This window comes from Podospora pseudoanserina, chromosome 1, assembly GCF_035222485.1.
Source record: "Podospora pseudoanserina strain CBS 124.78 chromosome 1, whole genome shotgun sequence".
Classification (NCBI taxonomy): Eukaryota; Fungi; Ascomycota; class Sordariomycetes; order Sordariales; family Podosporaceae; genus Podospora; species Podospora pseudoanserina.
In genome coordinates this window covers 6,090,998-6,113,516 of record NC_085920.1, presented here as the reverse complement: position 1 = coordinate 6,113,516, position 22,519 = coordinate 6,090,998, and the positions used below count along the sequence as shown (strand labels likewise).

The 22,519-nt window shown below is 52.7% G+C and overlaps 7 protein-coding genes and 1 non-coding gene across 8 annotated transcripts; 2 read left to right on the top strand and 6 right to left on the bottom strand.

Moving 5' to 3' along the window:
• Positions 1–328: 328 nt before the first annotated feature.
• Positions 329–4,017, top strand: SOG2_1 (RAM signaling network component; the record flags this gene model as incomplete). Its single annotated transcript, XM_062942992.1, has 3 exons — positions 329–670; positions 793–1,532; positions 1,585–4,017. Exons 2-3 carry the CDS (start codon positions 1,050–1,052, stop codon positions 4,015–4,017), a joined length of 2,916 nt encoding a protein of 971 aa, XP_062806042.1. The 5' UTR covers positions 329–670; positions 793–1,049.
• Positions 4,018–4,357: 340 nt separating this feature from the next.
• On the bottom strand, positions 4,358–5,800 carry QC764_117300 (uncharacterized protein; the record flags this gene model as incomplete). The annotated part of the gene is made up of 1 exon (XM_062942991.1): positions 4,358–5,800. One exon carries the CDS (start codon positions 5,798–5,800, stop codon positions 4,358–4,360), a length of 1,443 nt encoding a protein of 480 aa, XP_062806041.1.
• Positions 5,801–6,573: 773 nt separating this feature from the next.
• Positions 6,574–6,644, bottom strand: QC764_0020500. The gene has a single exon. It is a non-coding gene; the product is annotated as a tRNA-Gly (tRNA).
• A 71-nt stretch (positions 6,645–6,715) lies between these two features.
• PIN3 (protein that induces appearance of [PIN+] prion when overproduced) lies at positions 6,716–8,154 on the bottom strand. The gene is made up of 2 exons (XM_062942990.1): positions 7,943–8,154; positions 6,716–7,879 (listed from the first exon to the last, which is right to left on the bottom strand). Exons 1-2 carry the CDS (start codon positions 8,003–8,005, stop codon positions 7,130–7,132), a joined length of 813 nt encoding a protein of 270 aa, XP_062806040.1. The 5' UTR covers positions 8,006–8,154; the 3' UTR covers positions 6,716–7,129.
• Positions 8,155–8,330: 176 nt separating this feature from the next.
• On the bottom strand, positions 8,331–10,616 carry PDH1 (ATP-binding cassette transporter CGR1). The gene is made up of 2 exons (XM_062942989.1): positions 9,878–10,616; positions 8,331–9,803 (listed from the first exon to the last, which is right to left on the bottom strand). Exons 1-2 carry the CDS (start codon positions 10,166–10,168, stop codon positions 8,409–8,411), a joined length of 1,686 nt encoding a protein of 561 aa, XP_062806039.1. The 5' UTR covers positions 10,169–10,616; the 3' UTR covers positions 8,331–8,408.
• Positions 10,617–11,395: 779 nt separating this feature from the next.
• QC764_117275 (uncharacterized protein) lies at positions 11,396–11,884 on the bottom strand (the record flags this gene model as incomplete). The annotated part of the gene is made up of 2 exons (XM_062942988.1): positions 11,396–11,625; positions 11,755–11,884. The coding sequence occupies 2 exons, from the start codon at positions 11,882–11,884 to the stop codon at positions 11,396–11,398; spliced, it is 360 nt and encodes a 119-aa protein (XP_062806038.1).
• Positions 11,885–13,822: 1,938 nt separating this feature from the next.
• Positions 13,823–16,781, bottom strand: QC764_117270 (uncharacterized protein). The gene is made up of 6 exons (XM_062942987.1): positions 16,015–16,781; positions 15,716–15,951; positions 15,262–15,627; positions 14,948–15,205; positions 14,403–14,900; positions 13,823–14,340 (listed from the first exon to the last, which is right to left on the bottom strand). The coding sequence occupies exons 1-6, from the start codon at positions 16,055–16,057 to the stop codon at positions 14,008–14,010; spliced, it is 1,734 nt and encodes a 577-aa protein (XP_062806037.1). The 5' UTR covers positions 16,058–16,781; the 3' UTR covers positions 13,823–14,007.
• Positions 16,782–17,978: 1,197 nt separating this feature from the next.
• Positions 17,979–22,519, top strand: QC764_117260 (uncharacterized protein). Its single transcript, XM_062942986.1, has 10 exons — positions 17,979–18,201; positions 18,373–18,407; positions 18,644–18,728; positions 18,869–20,296; positions 20,378–20,502; positions 20,556–21,452; positions 21,512–21,552; positions 21,609–21,848; positions 21,904–22,125; positions 22,186–22,519. Exons 4-10 carry the CDS (start codon positions 18,924–18,926, stop codon positions 22,336–22,338), a joined length of 3,051 nt encoding a protein of 1,016 aa, XP_062806036.1. The 5' UTR covers positions 17,979–18,201; positions 18,373–18,407; positions 18,644–18,728; positions 18,869–18,923; the 3' UTR covers positions 22,339–22,519.

Here is a 22,519-nt window from a genome sequence, read left to right as displayed (position 1 = left end):
GAAGATAAGCATACCTCTCATAACTCTCAATAATGAGTGATCAGCCTCGGGCATCGTCATTGGAACACCCTACCTCATGCAACACAACAGGAGCGAGGTCACATGATGAGATGACAGCTGTAATCTCACTTACATCCGATGACTGACTGATGGGCCAGCTCACAAGGCTGCTGGTCACAACATGAGCGAGTGAGAGGGGGCCAACACACACCACAAAGGCAAAATGATCGTCGCACGACATATCTACAGCTCATGGGACATGTAAGTGAGGCAGCTTCCCCTGTGAGAGGGATTCCCATAGAATGCTCAAAATTATGAGCTGGGACGAATGAGTTGAAGAAGTGGTGACACGCATGATAGTGACATGTGTTCGGGTGATTTTGTTGCCGAGTTTCATGTCATTGAGTTGTGAGCGGACGGATAGTGGGAGGATGGAGGTGATGGTTAGTTACCCATGGTTGGCCCGTGCACATGGGTGAGTTTCTGTGGCTACAGAATAATGCAGACTCGGCTGGAGATGTCTTCCACGAACTCAAAACTATGATTTTTTGCTAAACTCTCATAACAAGAATAATCGGAAATATCCACTATGGAAGCTTTGGATCCAAACACAAATCGAGAGGGGCTTCATGTATATTTTTGGTGGAGTGGGTGATCTTTAGCTTTGATGGTATGGAATTCATGACAGTTCACTGGCCGCGCCCTCGTGTGTAATTGGGGGCTGCTCGTCACCCGCCCAGCGGCAGGCAACGCAACGCAAGAAACACGGCTGAGAGCTGGCGGGATTTGCAGCAAGCACGCGAGGATGTGCCAGGATTGGCTGTGTTGTACAGCGCGGCAGGCTGGCACAGAAGGGTTAGAGATATGGTGCTGCAGGAGGTAAGCACGGCAGCACACAGCACAGCGACGGGATCGATCAGTCAGCTCTCTTCTTACACAGTGGTTCTCAGTTTTGAGATATGCGTTTCCGTTGATACTGCCACTGATGAAATTTTCAGTTGGGGTTTGCATTGTTAATTTCTGAATCGAGTTTGACTTATTGATAAAGAATGGACACCCATCGCAAGGCTCCCCCGATGGCAGCCCGGTCGGTCTCTGGAGGTGGGATGCCGCTTTCGAGAGCACATCAACTTCATCAGCAGCAGCAGCGATTCCCGCCTTTGTCGACAGGGCAGAGTACATCGAGGGGTACATCACCCAATGCGAGTAATGCCAACACTGGGCCGTTGCTTTCGCCAAATCAGGTCGTTGCTCTCGTTCGGGAGGCTAGGAGAAAAGCGATTGAAGATGAGGAGACAAGAACGCCGGTGTCAGGGACCACTGGGGCAACTGGTTCGGGAATCACGCTAGATTTGATTGGGAAAAACATTCCTGTTTTACCTGATGAGGTTGTCGATATCCTGAGGACAGGGGTTGAAAGGCTCGCGCTATCACACAATGCCTTGAAGGGACTTCCACCGAGGTTCTCGCAATGTACATCTTTGAGGTACCTCGCGGCGAGGAACAATGCGTTCGAGGTCTTTCCTTTGGCAGTGAGTACTGCTTGACCTGGATCTGAGGCCTTAATGCTGACCACAGCTACAGTTATGTGATCTAATATCATTGGAGTTCCTCGATGTGGGAAGGAATCGGTTGAGGGAGCTCCCTCCCGAGATTTCCAAGCTGACTTCGCTCAAGGCGCTTTCGGTTCAGGAGAACCAAATTACAAGACTTCCCGCTAGCATGGCGAATATGGTCTCCCTTCAGCGGCTGAGGTTCACGGGCAATCCGATCATCTACCCTCCCAAGGAGGTCTTGCAGCTACCAACGGTCCAGGATCAACAGTCCAGTGGGGCTCTGGCCGAGAGCGAGGCAGACCGTGTTGTGACTGAGCGTATCAAGAAATTCCTAGCTCGGAGTGTCAGTGTGAGTATCATTGAAGGGATGGCTGATACAGAGACGGGGGATGAGTCGAGTGAGAGTGCTGATACACCGCGAGTGCCATCACGCCGAGGCGGCCGGTTTCCGGTCAAGGTAAATGGATCCGGAATTGCATCCTCGCCAGGATCGAGATCTGCATCTTTGTCTAGACCACCGAGGGTTTCCAGCAGACGGTCTCTTTCTCAGTACAGCAATGGGTTCACCAGGAGACCGTCGGGAATGATACCACTGACAATGACGGCATCGAGTGACGATCTACGGAGCCCGCCTGAGCAGCCGGCCGTATCACCGGAGCCGAAGAGACCAGATACGGCATCTTCTCGCACGACAGAGTCTACCATCTCTTCTAGGACTATCACCCCTGGATCAGCAAGCTCTTTTCTTGCGCCGTCTTCGGCTTCAAGCCTTTCGACAGATGTGCCCAATATGAACCGGCTTAGCAGTCATTTTCGCGGTTTCAGTTACAGTGGTGCGCCGACCTTCTCCAATCCTTTCAGTCCGGAAGAACCGTCTCTACAGAGGCCGCTGTGTGTTCGCGAGCTTTCCGCTCTGCCAATACGTCGTTATCAATCTCAAATTCCAGACCCGGTCTTGGAGTTTTTCAAAGGGGTTCTATATTCCATTTATCAGATCCATTTGTGCGTACAAACATTAATGAGTTTGACCAACGACGGGACTTCACGGCGCTCCAGTCTCGAGATGATCTTTTACAACACCCACAAGTACTTTGAAGAGCTGGAGCAGGCAATCCAGGATTTTGAACTGTCGTCAGGCGGTCGGACATCAGCACGAGACTACGGGCCTATGCAACGCGCTTACACAGCCTTGATATTGGCCTACGTCCAGATTTGTGCTCGGCTGGCCAGCAATGTTGATTTACTGGTCGACAATGGAGATCCCCGATATATGCGCACCTTTCTCATGCAGGTTTATCATGGCATCATGGAGCTGCGCGTGGCCATTTCCAGCCGGCCTTTGAATAACCGCAACAACATCCTGACTGCTCGTCCTTCCCAACCACCACCAGTGACACCTCCTTCTGTCCGTCGTCGGCAACCATCGCAGCCATTGCCAATGACGCCCAGGTCCCAAACGCCTCAGCCGCAACAGCCATCGTCTCTTCGTGCAAAACGAGCGGCCATCACCCCCAAGACACCTATGCAAGTCCGCACCGATATCCCTTACCGTCCCAAGTCGAACTCTGTGGCCGTCTCTGTTTCATCATCGCGATCCACCTCCCAAAGCTACCCAACAACAACCATAGCCGTCATCCCTCAAACCGCTAAATCAGCCGACTCTTTCACTTCCGCCGTCTCCTCCAACGACGACGACAGCGACGACCGCCGTTTCGCCTCCCCGCCACCCCTATCAACGCCCCTCCCCAGCCTCCCAACCCCCTCATCCACCAACACCACATTCAACGTCACGACCCCCATAACCCTCCAGCTAACCGCCTTTCTCACCTCCCTCCGCAACCTCACAACCCTAATCCACACCTTCCTCCCGTCCCTCGACAACCTCTTCTCATCCGTCATCAACAACGCCACAACCACCGACTTACTGCGATCATCCACCATGGTACCCCTATTCGAAGACCTCATCTCCAAAACGAGCTCTGTCCTCCAGCAAACGGACATTCTGCGCTCAATGCTGTCTTCTTCATCGCCGCTCAATTACAGTGAAAATGGTCCGATATGGTCGACGTGCAAGAGCTTGTTCAACAAGTGGACGAACCTGGGGATACAAATCAGGGAGGCGCTAGGGAAGAAGATTTTGAGCTTTGGGCCGGGGATGGTGGAGGGATTGAGGGGGGTTAATAAGGGGTCAGGGGTGTATGGAGTTGATGGTTGCGCTTCGAGGGGTGGTGGGAGGTTGGATATTGGTGGTGGGCAGGGGAGTCCTAGGTTGGGGAGTCCTGGGTTGGGGAGTCCTGGGTTGGGGAGTCCTGGGTTGGGGAGTCCTGGGCAGAGGCTTGGGGGGAGTAGTAGTAATACCATGAAGAGGAGGGGGCAGATGGGGTTGCCAGTTACGCCTAGGAGTGTCAGCTTGGCTACGGGGATGGGGGAGGGGACGAGGGGAATATATTCTTCGCCTTGAGCGATGAAGGTGGGGGTATGAAATGTTTCACGTTCATGCAGTAGAAGGTAGTAATTTGGATTTCCCAGTGTATAACTCGCTGAGTAGGAAGGTCTCTGATGTGTATCTTCGCGCGAAGGACTTGATATGGTATCTCTGTTCAAACAACCTGACTGGTATGCAAGAAAACTGTAGACTCGCTGTGTGAGCGCACTTTATATACATGCCATGCTGTGGTATCGTAGATTAGCTCCCCTTCTGAGCGTGTTACAAAGCTTGCGGCCAGTGACACCGCTTCCCGAAATGAAATAAAAGCCGAAAGCAAGATCATAACTTCATACACCACCCCCTTCCTTTCACCTCAAAAAATCACCCAAGGCTTCGATCTCCACCCTACAATCGACATCTTCGCAACCGCAAACACCACCGCCGAAGCAAGATACGCCACCCCCGTCAAAACAATCAACCCATCCCAACTGCCCCTACTCCCCAACACCAACTTCCCAGCAATAGGAATAGCAACCAAAACCCCAAGACTAACAATAGTATACACCGTCCCATAATACCTCCCATACTCCCTCGTCCCACACAGTTTCCCTACCGTAACCGGCATCAAACTAACATTACTCCCAGACGTAAACCCAAACAAAACCGCAAACCCAATCATCCCGGCCTTTCCTTCCTCAACAGGCAACCAAACCGCAAAACACGCGATAGAAGCCACCACCGAAAACACCACATTCGCATTATAGACCCCAACCCAATCCCCCAACCAACCACCCGCCACCCTCCCAAACGCCGAACTGGCATTCAACACCGTCACAACATCAAACGAAAACTCCTGCCCGAACCCCTTGGCAAGCACATACCCCGAAAGATAACTCAGCGGCACAAACCCCGCAAACTGCATCAGAAAAACCGCCCCCAGCGTCAACCCAAACCCCTTTGTCTGGAAAACCCTCACACTGGGAGTGATCTTGGCATGCTTCGCCGGCGGTAACCTCGATCTAATCAAGAAGTTCGCCCCCACCGCAACCCCAAGACAAATCAACGCCAACGCTCTCATCGTCCACGGCCACCCAACCATGACAAACAACTCCTGCACAACATACGGAAACATCACCGCGCTCACGCTCCCCGCCGTAGTCGCCACCCCGGTGGCTAACCCCCTCCTCTCGTTGAAGAAATGTCCTATCGCCGCGATCGACGGCGTGAAGAGCAAGGCGCTCCCCAGACCGCTGAACACCGCAAACGCCACCAGCAAATGCCAGTAGTTGGTCGATATGCTGACCACGATCAACGCCGCGAAAAGACAAACACTCCCCCCGACAATCGGCCACCGCGGGCCGTGTTTGTCGAATACCGGACCGACGTATATCCCCAGAGTGAAGCTGAGGATGGTGTACAGAGAAATAATCCCGCCCACGGTGCCGTTGTCGTGGTCGACGAGGTGGCGCGCCGAGAGGTAAGTGTCAAATGTGGCCATGACGTTCATCAGGCCGAGGGAGGCAAAGAGGGCGAGCCAGCTGCCGAAGACGACGAGCCAGGCGCGGAGGCCGCCTTCGGGGTAGGTGTCTTCTTCCGAGTCGGAGCCGGGGGAGGGTGGTGATAATGGGGAGTCGGGGTGTGATCCTGGTTCTGATGGTAGAAGACCGGAGGCGTCAGACCGGGTGCTGGCGTGGCGTTTGCCGATCAAGGGGCGTTTGCTGATGCTGCCGGCGGTGGTGAGGGTTGATTTGACGTCGGACTCTACCGCGGCGCCGGAGGACAAGCCGGAGTGCGCCGGGGAGAGATCTCGAGACATTGCTGCGAGGTTCACACGCCCTGCAGCGGGTGATGATGGTTGTCTCGTTTGTCACAGTGGTATTTTTACAATCCACATTGGAAAAGTGTGGGATGTCGGTTGTGTGAGCGTCAAAGAGAACAACAGCCCTCCGAAACAGTGCATATGAGAAGGTTGGAGAGGGAAGATTAACAAAACTTGGGTTGTATGTCAAAAAGAAACCAACCTGTCAGCTGAGATGAGGAGGAGGGCCGAATTCAGACCATCTCACTTTCTTAAATAAAAGAGACCAAACTGTCGGCAAGCCAAAGTAAGGCACTGCCGCAGACGGCTGACTGTGTACACACATTTTCCACCTGGGGTTGGTGATGTGACAAGGGTGCTTGCAACAACCCTTTTCGGAGTTCGCCCAGTAGCATTCCAATGGTTGGTTGGGGCTATTCTGGTATGGGTAAGGTCTGGACCGACAGCGTGCATCCCCTTCCCCTGGACTGGTCCCCGCCCTGCCAGCAGGTGCTTTCGCCTATACGACGCACCAACAACAACATAGCTTCTCCAGATGGCACCATCCTTTGTGGCTGGGTAAAACGGAGAATTTGAATTGGTCTCGACCACGACGACGGGCATCTGTCCACTCCCACAACCTTCACAAATCGAACTTTACATGGGTGGAAATCCAGCAAAAATCACATCAAACCCCCAATCTGTCCCCCCCAAAAAAATAATCAGACACTCTCTGTTGGGCAAAGTGGAGAAGAAAAAAATGCAAGGAAAGAACAAAAGATAAGCTGTTGTGCATCAGCCGTGAATCGAACACGGGGCCCATCGATGGCAACGATGGATTTTACCACTAAACCACTGATGCTGTTACTTGTTCATGTTTTGACCAACAGAATTAGGTTACATGTCGATGACATGTGACAGTCAGAAACCGAATCACTACCAAGTTGGCAAACCATCATATCAGTACTTCCTTACAGACATATTCTCACACTTCTCCCGGCAACGATCTATCCCGCTTTAGGAACCATAACGTTTGAATACTGTTTTATCTGGTTTTTCCATGTCTAGCAACATTCAACCAATACCACTCCCGCATCTCTCACAAAATAAAAGATAGATTATCCCAACCTAGCGTAAGAAATCAACATGAATCCCAAACTCCCAAACCCTACTCTGAACATGGCGTGGCTTAACATGATATGATGAAGAGTCCCAAAGACGCAAAAAGAAAAAAGGAAAAAAAAAGGCTTCAGGTGTAAAGGTGATAAGTGAAAGTCAAGAAAGATACATCCTTTCCCCTTCACAGTCTCTTGTCCATTGAGACCCATCCATCTCCAATCCCACCCCTTAAAAGATAGAGTTCACAATATTGGACCCGATCGTCGCACCCGCTCCAAAAATCGCCGCATTGCCCAATTTCTTCCCAAACTTCTTCCCATGCTCACCCATCTTACTCCCCCCTTCTTCTCCCTGCTGTTGCTGCCCCTGATCATGCGGCTGATACGGCTGCCCGGGCGGTGGCGCACCCGGATAACCCCCTCCATACGCCCCCGGAGCAGGCTGACCATAGACCGGCTGTTGGGGAGGATAAAGAACCGCCGCAGGTTGAGCAGCCTTTTCGTCCTCCACCACAACGTAAGACCGTGGGAAAATCCCCTCCTGCCCCGTCCGTTGATTCCTCCCCATCCACCAATCCGCATTCATATACTCAAACACAGCAACCCTATCGTCCTTGTCGAAGCTACAGTCTCTCGCGTCGGCGGCATTGTACTTGTAAAGCGCTCTCGCGTGGGCGATGATCGGTTTGGTCGGGGCACTAGCAGGGGGAGGGTTCCGACCCGGGAGGGCAGGGGGGCCGGTAGACTGGGCGTATGAAGGGGGAGGGTTGGGGTTGCCGCCTACTGACAGGGCTGCCATTGCTGCTGTGGGAGGGACAGCGGCGGATGGGGTGGCAGCTGGAGTGGGAAGGGAGGAGGGATTGGTGCGAGGGGCGGGGGTAGACCGCGAGTTGAACGACGACTCGGCGGGGAGGAGGCCCGAGATGGTGTCGTAGGCTTCGTCGGTGATTACACCTTTTTCGAGGAGGGATTCGAGTTCCTATAATCAGAAAACACAGGTTAGATGGGCGTTTGTGATGTGGTTGAGGGGAGAGTTGCCTACATTCTTGATGTTGCGCAAAGACCGGTTGGTCTCAATGACTCTTTGGCGGTCTTCGGAGACCATGATGACTGAGTTCGGTGAAGTTTACTGGAGAATCGTTAGGGTTCGTTCTGCAGTAAAAGGAAATGTCGTCTCAAGTCTGGCGCTTGTCGTTGCAGTCAACAGAAGTATTGTGGTGTTGGTCAAAGGTTGCAAGAAAGGTTACAGGGTGGCGCAGTGCTGTGACGAGTCCGGAGCCCCACCAAAAGTCCAGTGGCGCCCGGGCGCCGGGGATGCACTGTGTGCCGGTACCCGAACCGTCAAGGGACTCAACCAGGGGCTGTGCAACCCCGTCCCGACAGTGGGGCGGGCCGAAACAACGTCCCGAGTCAGCGATACAGTGTCAACATGAGGGTATATATAAATAAAATTAATTTTTTTTGTATTTACATTTAGTAAAGTCTATTTTGAGCCTGTCTGTCACTCTCTAGTTGACAAACTTGCTGTTCTCGCTAACATACAAATCCACATATTGGTCAACCTCCATAGCCTCGAGCTTCTTGGGGTTCTGGCCGAGCTCAAGGAGCTCCTGCACCTTCTCGGCGCTGTAGTGAGGCTCCAAGTGACGCTTGTACTTGGCCATGATCACTGGCTTGGCCTCCTCACGACGGAGACGGTGGCCGAGAGGAGCCTCAATGACAACCTCGGGGAGGACGGTGCCGTCGTTGAGCTCAACGGTGAGGCCGTTGCTGATGGTGCGGAGAGCGGGGTCATGGTAGTCGGCGGTGAACTGGGGGTCCTCAACGCACTTGATCTTCTTGCGAAGAGACTCGACCAGAGGGGAGGTGGCAGCCTCGCTGCCGTCAACGTAGTCGTTGGCAGTAAGACGGCCGAAGACGAGCATGACGGAGCACATGTACTGGATGCAGTGGTCACGATCGGCGAAGTTATCCATGGGCTTGAACTGCTTGTCGATGATGCGGACGCAGGCCTCGTGTGTCCTGCAGGTGATCTCCTTGATATCGGCGGCAGACTTGCCCATGGCCTTCAGTTGGGCGTGGATCTTCTCAGAGGCCTCGACAGCGGTCTGAGAGTGGAACTCGGCAGGGTAGGACACCTTGAACAGGACGTTCTCCATGACGTAGCTGCCATAGGGGCGCTGGAACTCGAACTTCTTGCCCTTGAAGAGGACATCATAGAAGCCCCAGACGGGGGCGGAGAGAACGGTGGGAACACCGCTCTCGCCCTTGAGAACCTTCAGGGCCAGGTTGACGGCGCGCTGGCAGGCATCACCGGCAGCCCACGACTTGCGGGACATGGTGTTGGGGGTGTGGCGGTAGGTACGCAAGCTCTGGCCGTCAACCCACGCCTGGGTGATGGCATCGGCAGTCTGCTTCTCGTTGAGGCCGAGCATCTTGCTGACAACAGCCGTGCTGGCAACCTTGACGAGAACTACGTGATCCAGACCAACTTTGTTGAACGAGTTGAGCAGAGCAAGGCAGCCCTGAATCTCGTGCGCCTTGATCATAGCCTCGAGAACATCGCGGATGGTGAAGATCTTGCCGCCAGCGAGGTTACCACCGGCCTTGTTGGTACGGGTGATCCAGTCAGCCACGGCCAGGATAGCGCCCAGGTTGTCACTGGGATGTCCCCACTCAGCAGCGAGCCAGCAGTCGTTGTAGTCGAGCCATCTGATCATAGCACCAATGTTGAAGGCACCGTTCACGGGGTCGAGCTGATAGGGTGTGCCGGGAACCTTGGTGCCGTTGGGCACGACGGTCCCTGGGACGATAGGGCCAAGGAGCTTGGTGCACTCCTTGAACTGGAGACCCTCCAGACCGCAGCCGAGAGTGTCGAGGAACACCCATCTCGCTGTGTCGAACTGTTCAGGGGGGAAAGGTCAGCATCAGCCAAAGATGGGACAAAGCGGGGTTAGCTCCGGGAGGCTCAACTCACGGCAAGCTCAGAGTCAATGGGCTTGTTGTGCACATAGTCGGCGATGTCCTGGATCTCAGGATCGTAGCCCTTGTGCCCGGCGGGGGAAGGGGCCGTGGTCGCGGCAGACTGAAGAGAGGCCATGGTGGAGAAGTTGCTTCTGCGGGCGTGGAGGGCGGCGGGAGTGAGGGGGGCGGCCGTCTTAAATGTGCTGCTCAACAATGGCAGAGCGGAGCGCTGCGAGATGCGCTGGGGAAGGCGTGTGTGCAGGGACTTGGTGGCCTGGCGCAACCCACGGTTGACAGCAGACATCGTCAATGGCAGCAATGGCACCTGGCAATGGCTGACGGTGGGTTTGTTGATTAGGGACGGGACAACTCGAGAGAGAAAAAAATAAAGAAAATGCAACAGGAGATCTTCTCTTCAAGTAAGCCGCGAGCTGCCACAGGGAGCTACACCATCGCTCGAGCGGAGGCTGTCAGTTGTTTTGCCGCGGCATGCCGAAGCCAACCACCCCCGCATCCGCAACTGCATCCAGCATCTCGTCCTCCGGGCTTGCCACTCTCGGAGACCCTGGGGAAAAAAAAATCCCCTTTCTTCCTAGCTTCTGAGCTTCTGAGATTCGTAGATCCGTCTCCATCGTATGTCCTTACTCTCTATCTCCGAATCGGTATATTTGGTGTTTTGTTGCTCTGATCGTTACCCTCTCCCTCCAAGCCTCAACTGCTTGAGAAACGAGCACATGTTCGGCCTTCTCAACATTTGTGCGCCCAGGGAAGATGCTTGGATCTGCAATTCACCCCGCGCTTGGCAAGGCCAATCTTGGCAGCTCCGTTTGCAGCATGGGTTACCTAGGGAGAGTGCCCTCATACTAGATATGTTCATATTACTGATAATGGAATAGCAGAGCACTGCACGGGCCATATAGCTGCTGTTGTCGCATGCAAAGTCTCAAGCGGCTCGATACCGGTTTCCCAGATTTCTTCATCTCCTGTCCTGAACCATACTAACACATCCAACCCGAAATAGCTTCAGCTAGAGTAATTCTGTCACACATCTTGGTTGCGTCACCTCAAATCCACCGGTTCGTCCACGAATCGCGTTCCCCCGCGAATGTCAGCTACCTGTGGAGAGAAGTACACAAGCAAATCCCAGTTTCCACTCCAAGTGGAGGTGGATCCTCTTCTCAGGGTGATGATCTGGGTTGCTGGAGGCTGAAGTGATCACAGGATCTATTCCTACGTATTCTTCCTATCTCTAGCTCAAACTGCTTCACCGAAATAACACCGATATCGCAGAACACCTTGAAAGGATGAACCACCATACCTTTCCCCAGCTCGCACCCCCCCTGTGGAAATGTCCCGTGACTTTAGCAGTTGGTCGACCAGTGCCATCCGCTGCTCAAGCAGCTCTCCTTCGAAATAGAGCTCTTCTGGCAGCAGATAGGCATGCAGCACATTCCCTGGTTCACACCACATCCACCGCACCTGGGTTTGTTGTCAGTGAGTTTCTCTTTGGTGTGATGGGTCGATGAAGCACTCACCACTGGCATGCAACACAACCCTCGCGTCTCTTGACAATGGTTTGGTTGGTCTCGGGCTTCAACTCCGGGCTGATCATGTATCCCAGACCATCATTGAGAGCGGGCAGGTCGAGGTGGATGGAGTCGGGGGCGGGACTGTTCCCAGGCGCGGCCATGGCCAGGGAAGCCAGCAAGGAAATGAGAGTGACCGAGAATTGCATCTTTGCAGAGGGGATTTTGGATTTGGCTTTTGAGGTTTGTTGATGAGGGGGGATGATGGTGAAAGATGAGCAGGAGTTGAGGCCGACGAGTCGCGATACTTATACCCACTTTCCTGACCTACTCCTTCGAAATGATCAGTCGATCACCAACTCACGATGCAGTGGCTCCTGTACCACAACTCTGGCAAAACCTGCCCGTGGCGTGTCATGGCTCCCTCGACGGTTATCCGGCATGTCGGTGAAGGTTTTGGTGATGTCGAATGAAACAATGTCGAGTAGGAGCATTGTTACCTTCCCTAACAACAGTGAAGCGATATATGAAAAGGATCGTGACCCTTGGCTGTGGTTTGTTGGTTTGCCGCAGACATGCCTGTTCAACTACAACGGCTTTAAGAAGACTTTGGCCGCCCAACTACCAACAGACAGGACTATGTAACGCGACTAGCGACAACATAGCCAAGACCAGGATGTAAATGTTTTTTTCGCGACGAAGGATTTGCAAAATGTAAGGCGATTATCACGGGATGTCGGGCCGCACGAGAAGTTGAGGAAGATTCTGGACTTGCAATGGACCAAGGTGGAGAGCGGATCTGTCATATACCCCTGACCGATACATGAGTGAACTGTGTGGGTGTTGTTGATGTGGCAAAAGCTATCTATTCTTTGGATGGCTCAATATCTATACCTTGGGTATGGCGGTGGTGAACAAATAAAACCAAAACTATTGCTCATAAAAAAAGGAAACGCTGGAAACGTTTTCCTGAGAAATCAAAGGCTGTGTGGCGGGCCAGGAGTCGAACCTGAATCTTCGCTCTAGCTTGGGAGTGTAAGAACCGCTATACTACCGCGCCACGGAAACTGTCCGGAGAAATTCATACCATATAGGCTCGAGGGAGTGAGGTCTGGCTGGTGCTAAGGGTAGCGCCGGGCAATGAGGTGGGTGACGTTCCTTTGGCTGAGTTATGGAAACCTAAAAGACCCTCTCTGCCAATCACAACTGCTCTTGCTGGGGAGCACAGGGGGCTTTGGGCCATATCTCCCGGAGATATCACTCCTGAGGTCCGTCACAAAGGGGTACTTAGTCGAGCAGCCCTCGTTTGCACCCTCCGATACAACCTCTCAAACCTGCTCTTCGACGGTTTCACTCACCGACTGATCCTTCCAAGCAACTATGCTTGCTTTCTCTCCTTGCCTTCCTTCAATGTAAGGATGCCTTTGTCTACCCCGTCTCCACGACATTAGGAGGTGAACCTCCTGATGACTATGAGCTGCCTGGTGATTTGGACGGCCTCTATCCACCAAGTCAAGATCACACCCCCGATGGCCATCCTCAAAAACCCCATCTCATCCCTGTCGTGATAAGGGCATGGCAGATGACAAGACACTGCCTTGCCCTTCGAAAATCGAGAAATCCTCCAGCTTATTACACGGGAACCCCTTGCTGATCTCGCCACCGAAGCGGAAGGGGAGTCAACGGCGAGGCCGGGGAGGTAGCCAGCCGAGGTCGCCGGTTCCTACTCTTCATCGTTTATGAATTCATGCAGCATCGCCGGCTAATCCCTCCTGTCACACTCTTGTTCTTTGCCGGCCGATGGAAATCCCCTGTAGAGGCATCTCACCCCGTCTCCCCCACCCTGTGAAGTAGCTAAACAAGTCTCCATGGCCTCGGGGGTGTAGCTTGATTGCTCTCCCGTCAGATAATCCACCCCATCAGATGCTGACAAGACTGCAATAGTGCCTGGTAGACATGGAGCTGCATGGTGAAGAATCTTATATTTGGGAATCTTGCTGGCTGGCGTAGAGGGTTGGGCAAGGGTGGCCGGTTGTTAATGGTCTGACAAAAAGCACACCGGACCCGAGGCAGTGCAACATGTTTCCTGCACCAACCATACCAAGCCAGTCATTAGCCAAGTCCTAATGAGGAGGACGGTAGTCAACTTGCATAGCTTACCTTACGAGACGTCGTCGAAAGATACCTGGTACCTGTGGCGAGAGGTGAGATTGAGTGGTCGAATTGGGAAGGTGGAGACGTCGTGTAAGTGGTGCTTAGGTGATGGAATGTGCTCTGTTCTGGGAACTGGCCTAAAGTAAAAAAATCCCAGTAAAGCAACTGCAATTTTTCAGCATGCAATGCCTCTCTCGTCCAGATCTCCTTTTTGTAGCTCTGTGGAGTCATTGTGCAGAGTCTCTCTCTACCGGCAAGCAAGATTTATCAGCTGCGGCGTTGAATGATGGCGACATGATTTGTAGGTAGAGATCAAGTCCTCAACCACTCTGAACGACAAGCATTCCAGAATTTGGCTAACAGGTTGAAGATTCTCCGAAATACTAGCTTCCATTACTATCCAACACGCAAACACTACCATGGCTTTCCAAAACAATACTCAATATCCAAAAACAGCCACCACTCAAAGCTTCGCGCCCGCCGCTCTCCTCGCCTCCCTCTCCTTATCCCGAAGCAAGCGACGCAGGATCTTGCCGCTCGGGCTCTTGGGAATAGCATCGATAAACTCAATACCGCCCTTGAGCCACTTGTAGTGCGCCTTGTGATCCTGGACATGCTTGAGAATCTCAGCCGCCATGTCCTCGTCCTTCCGTCCGGCCATGGACGCCGGTGTTACCACGAAAGCCTTGGGTACTTCGCCGTCGCGCTCATCAGGAACCGCAATGACCGCGCAATCATCGACGGCTGGGTGAGTGAGGAGGTGGGCTTCGAGCTCGGCTGGGGCGACTTGGTGGGCCTGTTCAGAATAACGTTGTGAGTTTCAATGTCGATATTTTCAAGGGGGTATGATGAACTCACCTTGACCTTGATCAACTCTTTGAGCCGGTCCACAATGGTAATGTGCTCATACCCACTGGGCGCCTTGGTGACAATGACTTCATCGCCGGTCCTCAGCCATCTTCCATCCTCATCCCAGACATAAGCTTCGGCGGTAGCCTTCTCGTTGTTCAGGTATCCGAGAGTGATGGAGGGTGACTGAACCAAAAGCTCCCCCGGCTTGTTGTACTCAGTGATCTCCTTGCCGTCTTGATCAATGATCTTGGCCCGTGTGCCTGGCACCAGAGACCCAGATGTGCCTTGGTGGATATCGTGTTCGCTGGTGGTGCATACGACGGTAGCCGATTCAGTCATGCCGTATCCCTGACCCACATGCCACGTTGGATAGATCTTCAGGAGCTCCTCAGCTGTCTCCTTTCCAAGAGGCGCTGCTCCGGTAAAGAGAAGTCTGACACTGCTCAGGTCATATTTCTTGAGGATGTCTCTGCTACTCAACATACGGATGACGATTGGAGGAACCTACGTTTGTTAACAGATGCCGAAAACGAAGCGAAAAGCACACTCACCAAAGGAAGATAGTTGATCTTGAACCTTTCAATGGCCTGGAGATACTCTGTTAAATCAAACTTGGGGAGGACAATGACGCCATCGCCTCTCCAAACTGAAGAATGAGCGATGACCACCAGCCCATAAATATGGCTGAATGGCAGCAATCCCAAAGCCGTTTGTGTTTCCACCCCAAACTTTTCTCTTGAGACTGAGTCGTAGATGCAAAACTGCATGGTGTTCGCAATAACGTTCTTGTGCGAGATCATGACAGCTTTCTGGGCCCCAGTTAGCTGAACCCATATCCAACCAAGACTCAACTGTTTCGACTTACTGGCAGACCAGAAGTACCGCTGGAGTAGCACAAAAATGCCACTTGTCTCTCACCCTGACCCTTAACCCATTTCAGAGGCTCGAGCTCAGGTACGGATTGACCCAGTTGAATCAAGTCATCCACAGTCTTGTAGGGGAGTTTCTTTGAATGCACTGGCGCATCCATGATAAAGATCTTGTCATCTGGAATCCCTACCGCCTTTGCAGCCGTCAAGGCGGTCTCCAAAACTGGCACACAGGTAAACAGTGCCTTGGCTCCTGAAGAACGAAGCTGGTGCTCAAGCTCTCCGGCTGAGTAGGCGACATTGGCAGGTGTAGCGATACCGGACAGTCGGTGGACTGAATGAAGCACAGACAGGTAGTCAATCTGTCGGCGACGCACGCGATAAGTTAGCGAAAAGCTCGGCGCGCACCCCTGATTCTGCACCCTGACCTCCTTTTGTTCGTTTACTTACAGTATTGACAGAGAAAACAGCAATGACCTTGTCCCACGGCGAATCAACATTTGGCTCCCAGCCCATAACCTTAGACAAGGCCCTCGCGAGAAGCTCGGTGCGGTTGTGCTGCTCGGTTACACCATATGTCTTGCCTGTCAAGCCGCAGGTGAAGGGATTCCGGCTCTTTGCAATTGGGCGACGACCGTAGATCTCATTCTTCATAAACTCTCCAATGGTAATCGAATCAGGGGGGTCTGGGTATGAACCAGTTAGCCATGTTTGCCTACATCTCAACCGGATTCTGGGGTAAGCCTCACCGAATGGGAGCTTCGGGACCCAAGGAGGGGGGTAAAAGACCATCTTGACGCAGTTTTGTCACGGTTGTAGTGTGTTTAGTTGTTAAACTGGCACAGCCGAACCTGTTGGCTGGGAATGTTGTTCTTGATACAACAGTGTTTGATCAGTGGTGCTGTCTCAACCACTCGGCGTCAACGAAACCGGTTTTCAGCGTAGCACAGTCGGTGAGGTAAAAGAAAAGGAGAGGGGGTTTTTGACAGCACGCAATGCTGTGATAACATGCGAATGCTGAGACAAGGCGACGACCCAGCCATCCTCGATCCCTTCTACACCGTCTTGGACACAGTTGACAAGGGTTCCCGAACCGTTCACGATCCCGTTTCTGGCCCACTTTCCCCATGATTGAGGACTTGGCGCTTCCATTCCCACCAACGCTTGCTCGCTTGCAAGGCTTCCCCGCAGTCTCCCCCGCATTTGCCCCAAGCTCCTCGGTAAACCCCCCTTCTAGCGCTGTTTGACATGCGGGGTAGCTGACCGCGAGACATGCACGAGCCAGTTCCACCAACTGCTCAACTTCCGGTCTCCCCTCGGTTATCAGGTCTTTCGGAAGGCATTTGGCTAACATCGAGTCATTGCCGGTGTTCTGTGGCACTTGGATGACGTTTTCAGGAACAATAGGTTTGTTATTGGGCAATTCAGAATTACATACAAAACTATGTGGGAGTGAGATGGCCAATTTACGTGTTCGAATCCACAAGATGCCCCAATGGTGCCACCTCAGTCCGTTCCTTCCGTCGCCGTAATCCTAATTTCTCTCAACATACGTCATCGCCGCTTTGTTTGGGGAAAAAAACTTGCCAGGCAGGTACAATTCACAAACAATTGCCCACCCTCGTCACCTCTCCATGACTATTGTGGTTCTCTGATTGGGTTTAAAACCAGGTAGAGAGTTGAGCTGGTGGGAACTGGGCCGATTCTCAAGCTCTACCGTTTTGAAAGAAGATAACAAGTGAGTTGTTGGTATGCTCTCACCAAGAGGGCAAACTTCACATATGAGGTGAGTTGGTAGCAGGGCTCCATCTCTCCTTCCACATCGGATGATCCAAGATATGAAAAAGCTTGGTTTCGATCTCCCGCAGAGCCTCAAGTCCTACAGGGCTACGGTTTCAGACGACTCCTCTCACACGAGGCTTCCATGTGCCTGAAACTCCGCTCTGGTCATGTCTCACAGAGCAGACAACACCTACAATGTAGGCAGTCCGTTCCTCTCGCATACTCCCTTCATTATCTTTTGTCTTCTCACAGCACCTAGCTGAAAAGAGACAATAATATAGATATACATGAATGATTCTGGGACTTGACTCGATTTTCAAAAGCGCATTGCAATTCGTGGCTGCCTGGCGAAGTAAAGAGCGGAATGACGTAATTCGGTGCCGCTGAGCCCAGTCGCTCTTGCTCCCTGTTCAAGGGAAGGGGTCGGTCCTTTGTCGGCGATCATGGCACAGTGCACACAATTCAAATACCTTGGGAAGAACCCACCTCTTTCCCTGCGCGTAGAGGACGGGTGATCCTATGCTCGACTTCTTGCGTGTCTCCATAGACTCAAGACTATCAAAGAGGACGCAGGAGTACTTGGCCTGGAGACACTTTGGGGGGTGATTGATGAGGAAACTGACTCAATATGTTCAAAGTAATCAAACAGAGATCAGCTAAACCAATATATTTACAAGCAACCTTCGTCATTATTATTCACTTTCAAACAACACATCACAGCACCAGTATCATCTCGTCTAATCTTCTCAGTCTCTAAGACGCGTCCGAGATAGACATATCTGCTGAAGAGATTTGCTGTCCTGTAATGCTCAGGATGGGACGAATAGCAAGAGCAAACCTTGCCTCAGCCGTCCATAGGATAGATAGCCAGGCCCCAGCCCTTAGTCTACATGGTACCAGAGTCCATCCTCCTTCCCTTCCACCTCCCACAGCTATCCACGAGGCTCGAAGAGTTTTTCTTCATTGTTATCTGCTAGTGAAGACGGAAGGCACGAGTGGTGCCTGGGACCTGGGGCCTGGACCACCTCCCTGCTCCTCTACCCTCCCCAACCCATTTGATTCCTTTTCCTTTCCCTTTCTACTTCTTCTCCTAAACACCACCGTACCCTCCCACCTCCGCCTGCTCGCTTGCGAGCACCGTTCGTGAATGTCGAGTAAGTTGAATTCCCCTACACTCCTCCACGATTATCGCGCGCGTCGTCACAAAGAATCGTGAATTCAAAATGTCTTCGACGGTTCATTTTGACTTCTGTGAATGGTACTCTCTGCACAACAGTATTTAAGCCACAGTTGATCTTGGCGGCTAACACGGCGCAACCTTACAGTCCCCCAGATCCTCCCAGCCCAATCGGACCTTGCGGTAAGTCATTTTGCTTCGAGAAAACTCCTCATTCCACCTTCTATACCATCCCAATATCATCTCAAAGACCTCAGCCAATGAGAAATGGCCAGAGATGGGCAGAGCAACTACATGACAACTCAGGATTTTCTCCCTGCGTGGAGCGGTTCAAAATCTTGCGAAAGTCTCAGTTTTTTTTTTCTGCTTTTGCCAAATGATTGGTACTGTTCAGAGTCTGTTTTGACAAGAGCCAGCAGAAGCAAGAAACAAACAGCCATCAAGCCCCGACTGCCCAGCAATCAGTCTTATTCCCTATTCTTAACCCGTGATAGGGCTCACAAGGCAAGTCTTGGTTCTTCTTTTCACATTGGGGACGTCAACGAAGAGTGTTTTTTTGGTTCATCGCGATGCCTGCGAGCACCTGAATTTCCTCTCATTGGCTCCCCTTTTTGGTTCGAGTCTATATACTAACCTCCATCCAGCCCAATTACCTACTTCGCTGACCTCGCAGAGCTGACTTGCACACATCTGACAGCGATGTCTGACATGACCACCGAGGTGACCGGCACAAGCTCCGTTGAGGCTGGCGGTGTCTTTTCCGGCGTCTCCTCGCCCCTGAGCTCAGCTCCCTCGTCTCCTGTCATGCCTGTCTCTGGCAGGCCCAAGCGCCAGGCTGCCTTGCGAGCCACAGAGAAGTTGACGAGCATTATTCAGGGGTTTGGTGCCTTTGACGACTTCCCGCGGGCCAACAAGCGGTCCCGGGAAGACACTCCCGAGTTTGAGGATTCGCGTGCGGTTACCAAATCTATCAGCAAGCGCTTGCGGACTCGGGAATTTTCTGAGATTCACTCCAAGGATGTCGATGACGAGGCTGAGACTGACATCGATGCCGAGCACGGAATTGATGCCGAACACGAAGTTGACGTCGAGCATGAGATTGTCGTCAGGAATGGCATGAACGCTGACTTTCTCGTCAATGCCGAGTGTGGCGCCAATGTCGAGAATAACATTGACCCCAACCTGGGGCGCGAAAACGTGCCTCTCTACCCAGCTGCAGCCGAAAACCACGAGGCCAAGTCCGTCATTCCGTTCCACATGCAAGCAGACGTAATGGACATGCAGCTGGCCAATGTGCCCTCGGAATACTACGTTGAAAAGATCATGTTTAACCTGAGGGCCATCGTTAACCATCAAGCCGCAACTCACCATGGTGCCGTCGACCCCTTCTTGGCCCACCAGCAATTTTTTATGAATGAACCGGTGTTTGACCAGAACTGGTACAACCCTCACACCCAAAGCTATCATCCCGCCGCCTACCCCTTTGTCGCTATCCCGCCCGTGGTCAACCTTCTCACGGCCAACTCTCCATTGGTTAACCCTCCGATGGTCGACCCTTTCGTCCATCCCGAGCTCGCCCATCAGGCCGGACAGCCGCTGTCTTTTTACAACCACAACAGTGGTGCTCTGGCTTCTCAGATCCCAATTTGGGACTCGAGTGTCTACCCATTTGTCGCCAGTCGTCCTGCGGTGGGCTCTCCCGTGGTCGGCCTACCCGCGATTGACCCTTACAGTCCTATCTTGGACGTGGCTCAGTACCCATACATTGACGACATCATCCCCCAGGCCGCCAACATCAAGATTGACCTGGCTATCGCGCCTGTCGCCGACAAGGATGAAGAGACTGCCCCTGTTGTCAAGCTCGCCCCTCGTGTCCCTGTTGCCAGGCCTGCCCCTCGTGGCCCGCCTCCAATTCACTCGAGGTTCCGCGGGGGGTTATGCGAGGCCCTCCCTTACTACAAGTCCTACAAGAGCAGTCTCTACAACATCGGTCTGCTTGCCAAGGGATTTCTGATTGACTTGGAGGTCGAAAAGGGCGATGTCTTCGACCAAAGCGTTGTCATTTCGACTGTGTAAGTACTCTCATCCTCATCCACCTTCTTTGGGTCCGTAGTCCCTTGTAGTGTTTACTATGGTTGCTAACTTAGGTACAGTGGGGGTGGCCGAGTGAGAGAAGGAAGCGTAATGGTTCGTGGTCGCGACGCCGATGACAACGCCACCAACGTTCGATCCATCAAGAACGCTTACGAGCAACGTACTTTGATTGCTATCATTGCGGGTGAGTGAAATTCAGGTTTTCCATGAACCAGAGCATGCTAACCCACTTTGAAGGTGAGAATCATCCGCTTTACCCTTGCCAGCCGCCTGCCCCTTACGCTGTTCTCGACTGGTTCCACATCACATACATGTGGAAAGAAATTCTGAGAAACCCTGAGACTCAGAGGATCTTTTCAGTCTGGCGTATTCGGTTCGAAAAAGCCAACCCCTTCACGCCGTCTTGGTGGATTCCTGCTGGGCAGGAGGAGATCGTAACTCCGGTCACTTGTCCCATGAGAGTTTGCTCTTCCTGTCACCAGGAGAGTAAACAAATTTTTACCATTGGATGGTTCTGCCTCCAATACGGCTGCAACATGTACTATCGGATGTTGCCCGGCCAACTGGTCGACCTCGATGCTCTGGCCTACAGCCAAGCCTTTCTTGACGAGCGCCAGCCTTTCACGGGAACCATTCCCTCGCTCATGCCCGAGTTGCCCGCCGTCAATTCTCAGCACCACGGCACAGAGCTGGGTCTTCGTGGAGGGTTTGTCTGCCCCCAGTGCCATCATGCCTGCAGACGTCGGTACTGGAACTGGCTGCAGTGCGAGATCCCAGGGTGCGGGTTCAAGAAGGCAGCCCCCATGACTCCATTCCCTCAGGCAGAGCTTGAGGCTGAGGTTGAGGCCTTCACAAAGCAGATGGCGTCCAGAAGATCACGCCATCAAGCCAACGATGCCCTCACCACCATCTGGCTTGAGAAATATGCCATTCGATCATCTGTTATGGGCCTTGGAGACTATAACGTTCGTCAGTTCTTCCTGACCGACGCCCAGGAACGTATTATTGGCTCCTTCACAATTTTTCAGTCGAATGAGGTCATCAATGCCAGGCCTGGTGGCCCAGATGAGCTATTCAGGTCTTTGGAGGTGGAGGATATTGGTTTGAAGAGGAACCCCGCTGCCGTCGCTGGTCGTAAGTCATACTCATTCCATGTCGTTTCCAGTAGGGAGATCATACTGATCCTCTTCCAGACAAGCTTGAAGGTTTGACCCGCCACTTCCAGCAAAACTTTGTAAGTCCAACACTTATGTCAGATTGTTGGGTATCAAACTCACAATGATTTCCAAGGGTGCCCGCTACAAGTTTGGAGTCTCGGTACAGTCCAAGGGCTTCGCCGAGGCCCCCGCTGCCATTCTCAAGGCTCTCAAGCGTCTTAACTGGGCCAAGAATGTTGCCGTGTCTTCTGCCACGGCAAACTTCCCGGCTGATCATGAGGTTGGTGATGATTCCATCACCAAGCTTGACGCTCATAGCCAAAGCTTCAATGAGCTGCTCGCCCTGGGCTATATGGAGGATGATAAGATTAATGTATGTTATCGTTGCTGGCGACTTTACTGTAGTGTACTAACCTATCATTGCACAGTATCATGATGATGGTGAAAAGGAGCTTGGCCCTGTTGTCGCCGCTCTATCACTTGGGTCGCCGTGCACGATGAGGTTTCGCCCCAAGCGAAACAAGGGTTTCGGAACCAATGGTTTCACCAAAACCGGTGGGAAGAAAAACCACAAGGATATTCTGGAGGTGGAGATGAAGCACGGTGATATGATGGTGATGGCTGGGTGCACCATCCAGAAGCTGTATGAGGTGCGCTCTTCCTTCCCTGACCGCAACTTGTGTACCTATCTCTAACACTCAGCCTTGCAGCACGCCGTCACCCCCGAGGGAAAGCGACGGTTCGCTCTGACCGCCCGTTTCATCGACCCGGAGAAGATGGAGCTTCAGGCGGACAGAGATGACGCCCTTATGAAGGGCACCATCCCCGAATACGCCGCGGCTTTCGAGTACGACGGCTTCTGAGCCGTTTCCAAGTTGTTGTCGCCTTTTTTTTTGGGCTTTCTCGTGCAATTTTCGTTTTTCCCATGCATAATAGTTTCATTCTGAGGCCTCGGAGGATATCGTGGAGATCTTAGGGGGTAATTTGCACGTCGATTTGGGCGCAATATTTGTGGACATGTTGCTTTTGTTTTTATAGGGGGTA

Excerpts from the sequence above, each read along its gene's own strand:
- QC764_117260 (XM_062942986.1), top strand. The coding sequence starts at position 18,924 with ATGTCTGACATGACCACCGAGGTGACCGGCACAAGCTCCGTTGAGGCT. Across the intron at positions 21,453-21,511 it reads CCCCGCTGCCGTCGCTGGTC|ACAAGCTTGAAGGTTTGACC; the intron begins GTAAGTCATACT and ends ATCCTCTTCCAG. Across the intron at positions 22,126-22,185 it reads CCATCCAGAAGCTGTATGAG|CACGCCGTCACCCCCGAGGG; the intron begins GTGCGCTCTTCC and ends TCAGCCTTGCAG.
- PIN3 (XM_062942990.1), bottom strand. The coding sequence starts at position 8,005 with ATGGTCTCCGAAGACCGCCAAAGAGTCATTGAGACCAACCGGTCTTTG. Across the intron at positions 7,880-7,942 it reads CTTTGCGCAACATCAAGAAT|GAACTCGAATCCCTCCTCGA; the intron begins GTAGGCAACTCT and ends TTCTGATTATAG.
- PDH1 (XM_062942989.1), bottom strand. The coding sequence starts at position 10,168 with ATGTCTGCTGTCAACCGTGGGTTGCGCCAGGCCACCAAGTCCCTGCAC. Across the intron at positions 9,804-9,877 it reads CCATTGACTCTGAGCTTGCC|TTCGACACAGCGAGATGGGT; the intron begins GTGAGTTGAGCC and ends CCCCCTGAACAG.
- QC764_117270 (XM_062942987.1), bottom strand. The coding sequence starts at position 16,057 with ATGGTCTTTTACCCCCCTCCTTGGGTCCCGAAGCTCCCATTCG. Across the intron at positions 15,952-16,014 it reads GGTCCCGAAGCTCCCATTCG|ACCCCCCTGATTCGATTACC; the intron begins GTGAGGCTTACC and ends GTTCATACCCAG. Across the intron at positions 15,628-15,715 it reads CTGTTTTCTCTGTCAATACT|ATTGACTACCTGTCTGTGCT; the intron begins GTAAGTAAACGA and ends CGTCGCCGACAG.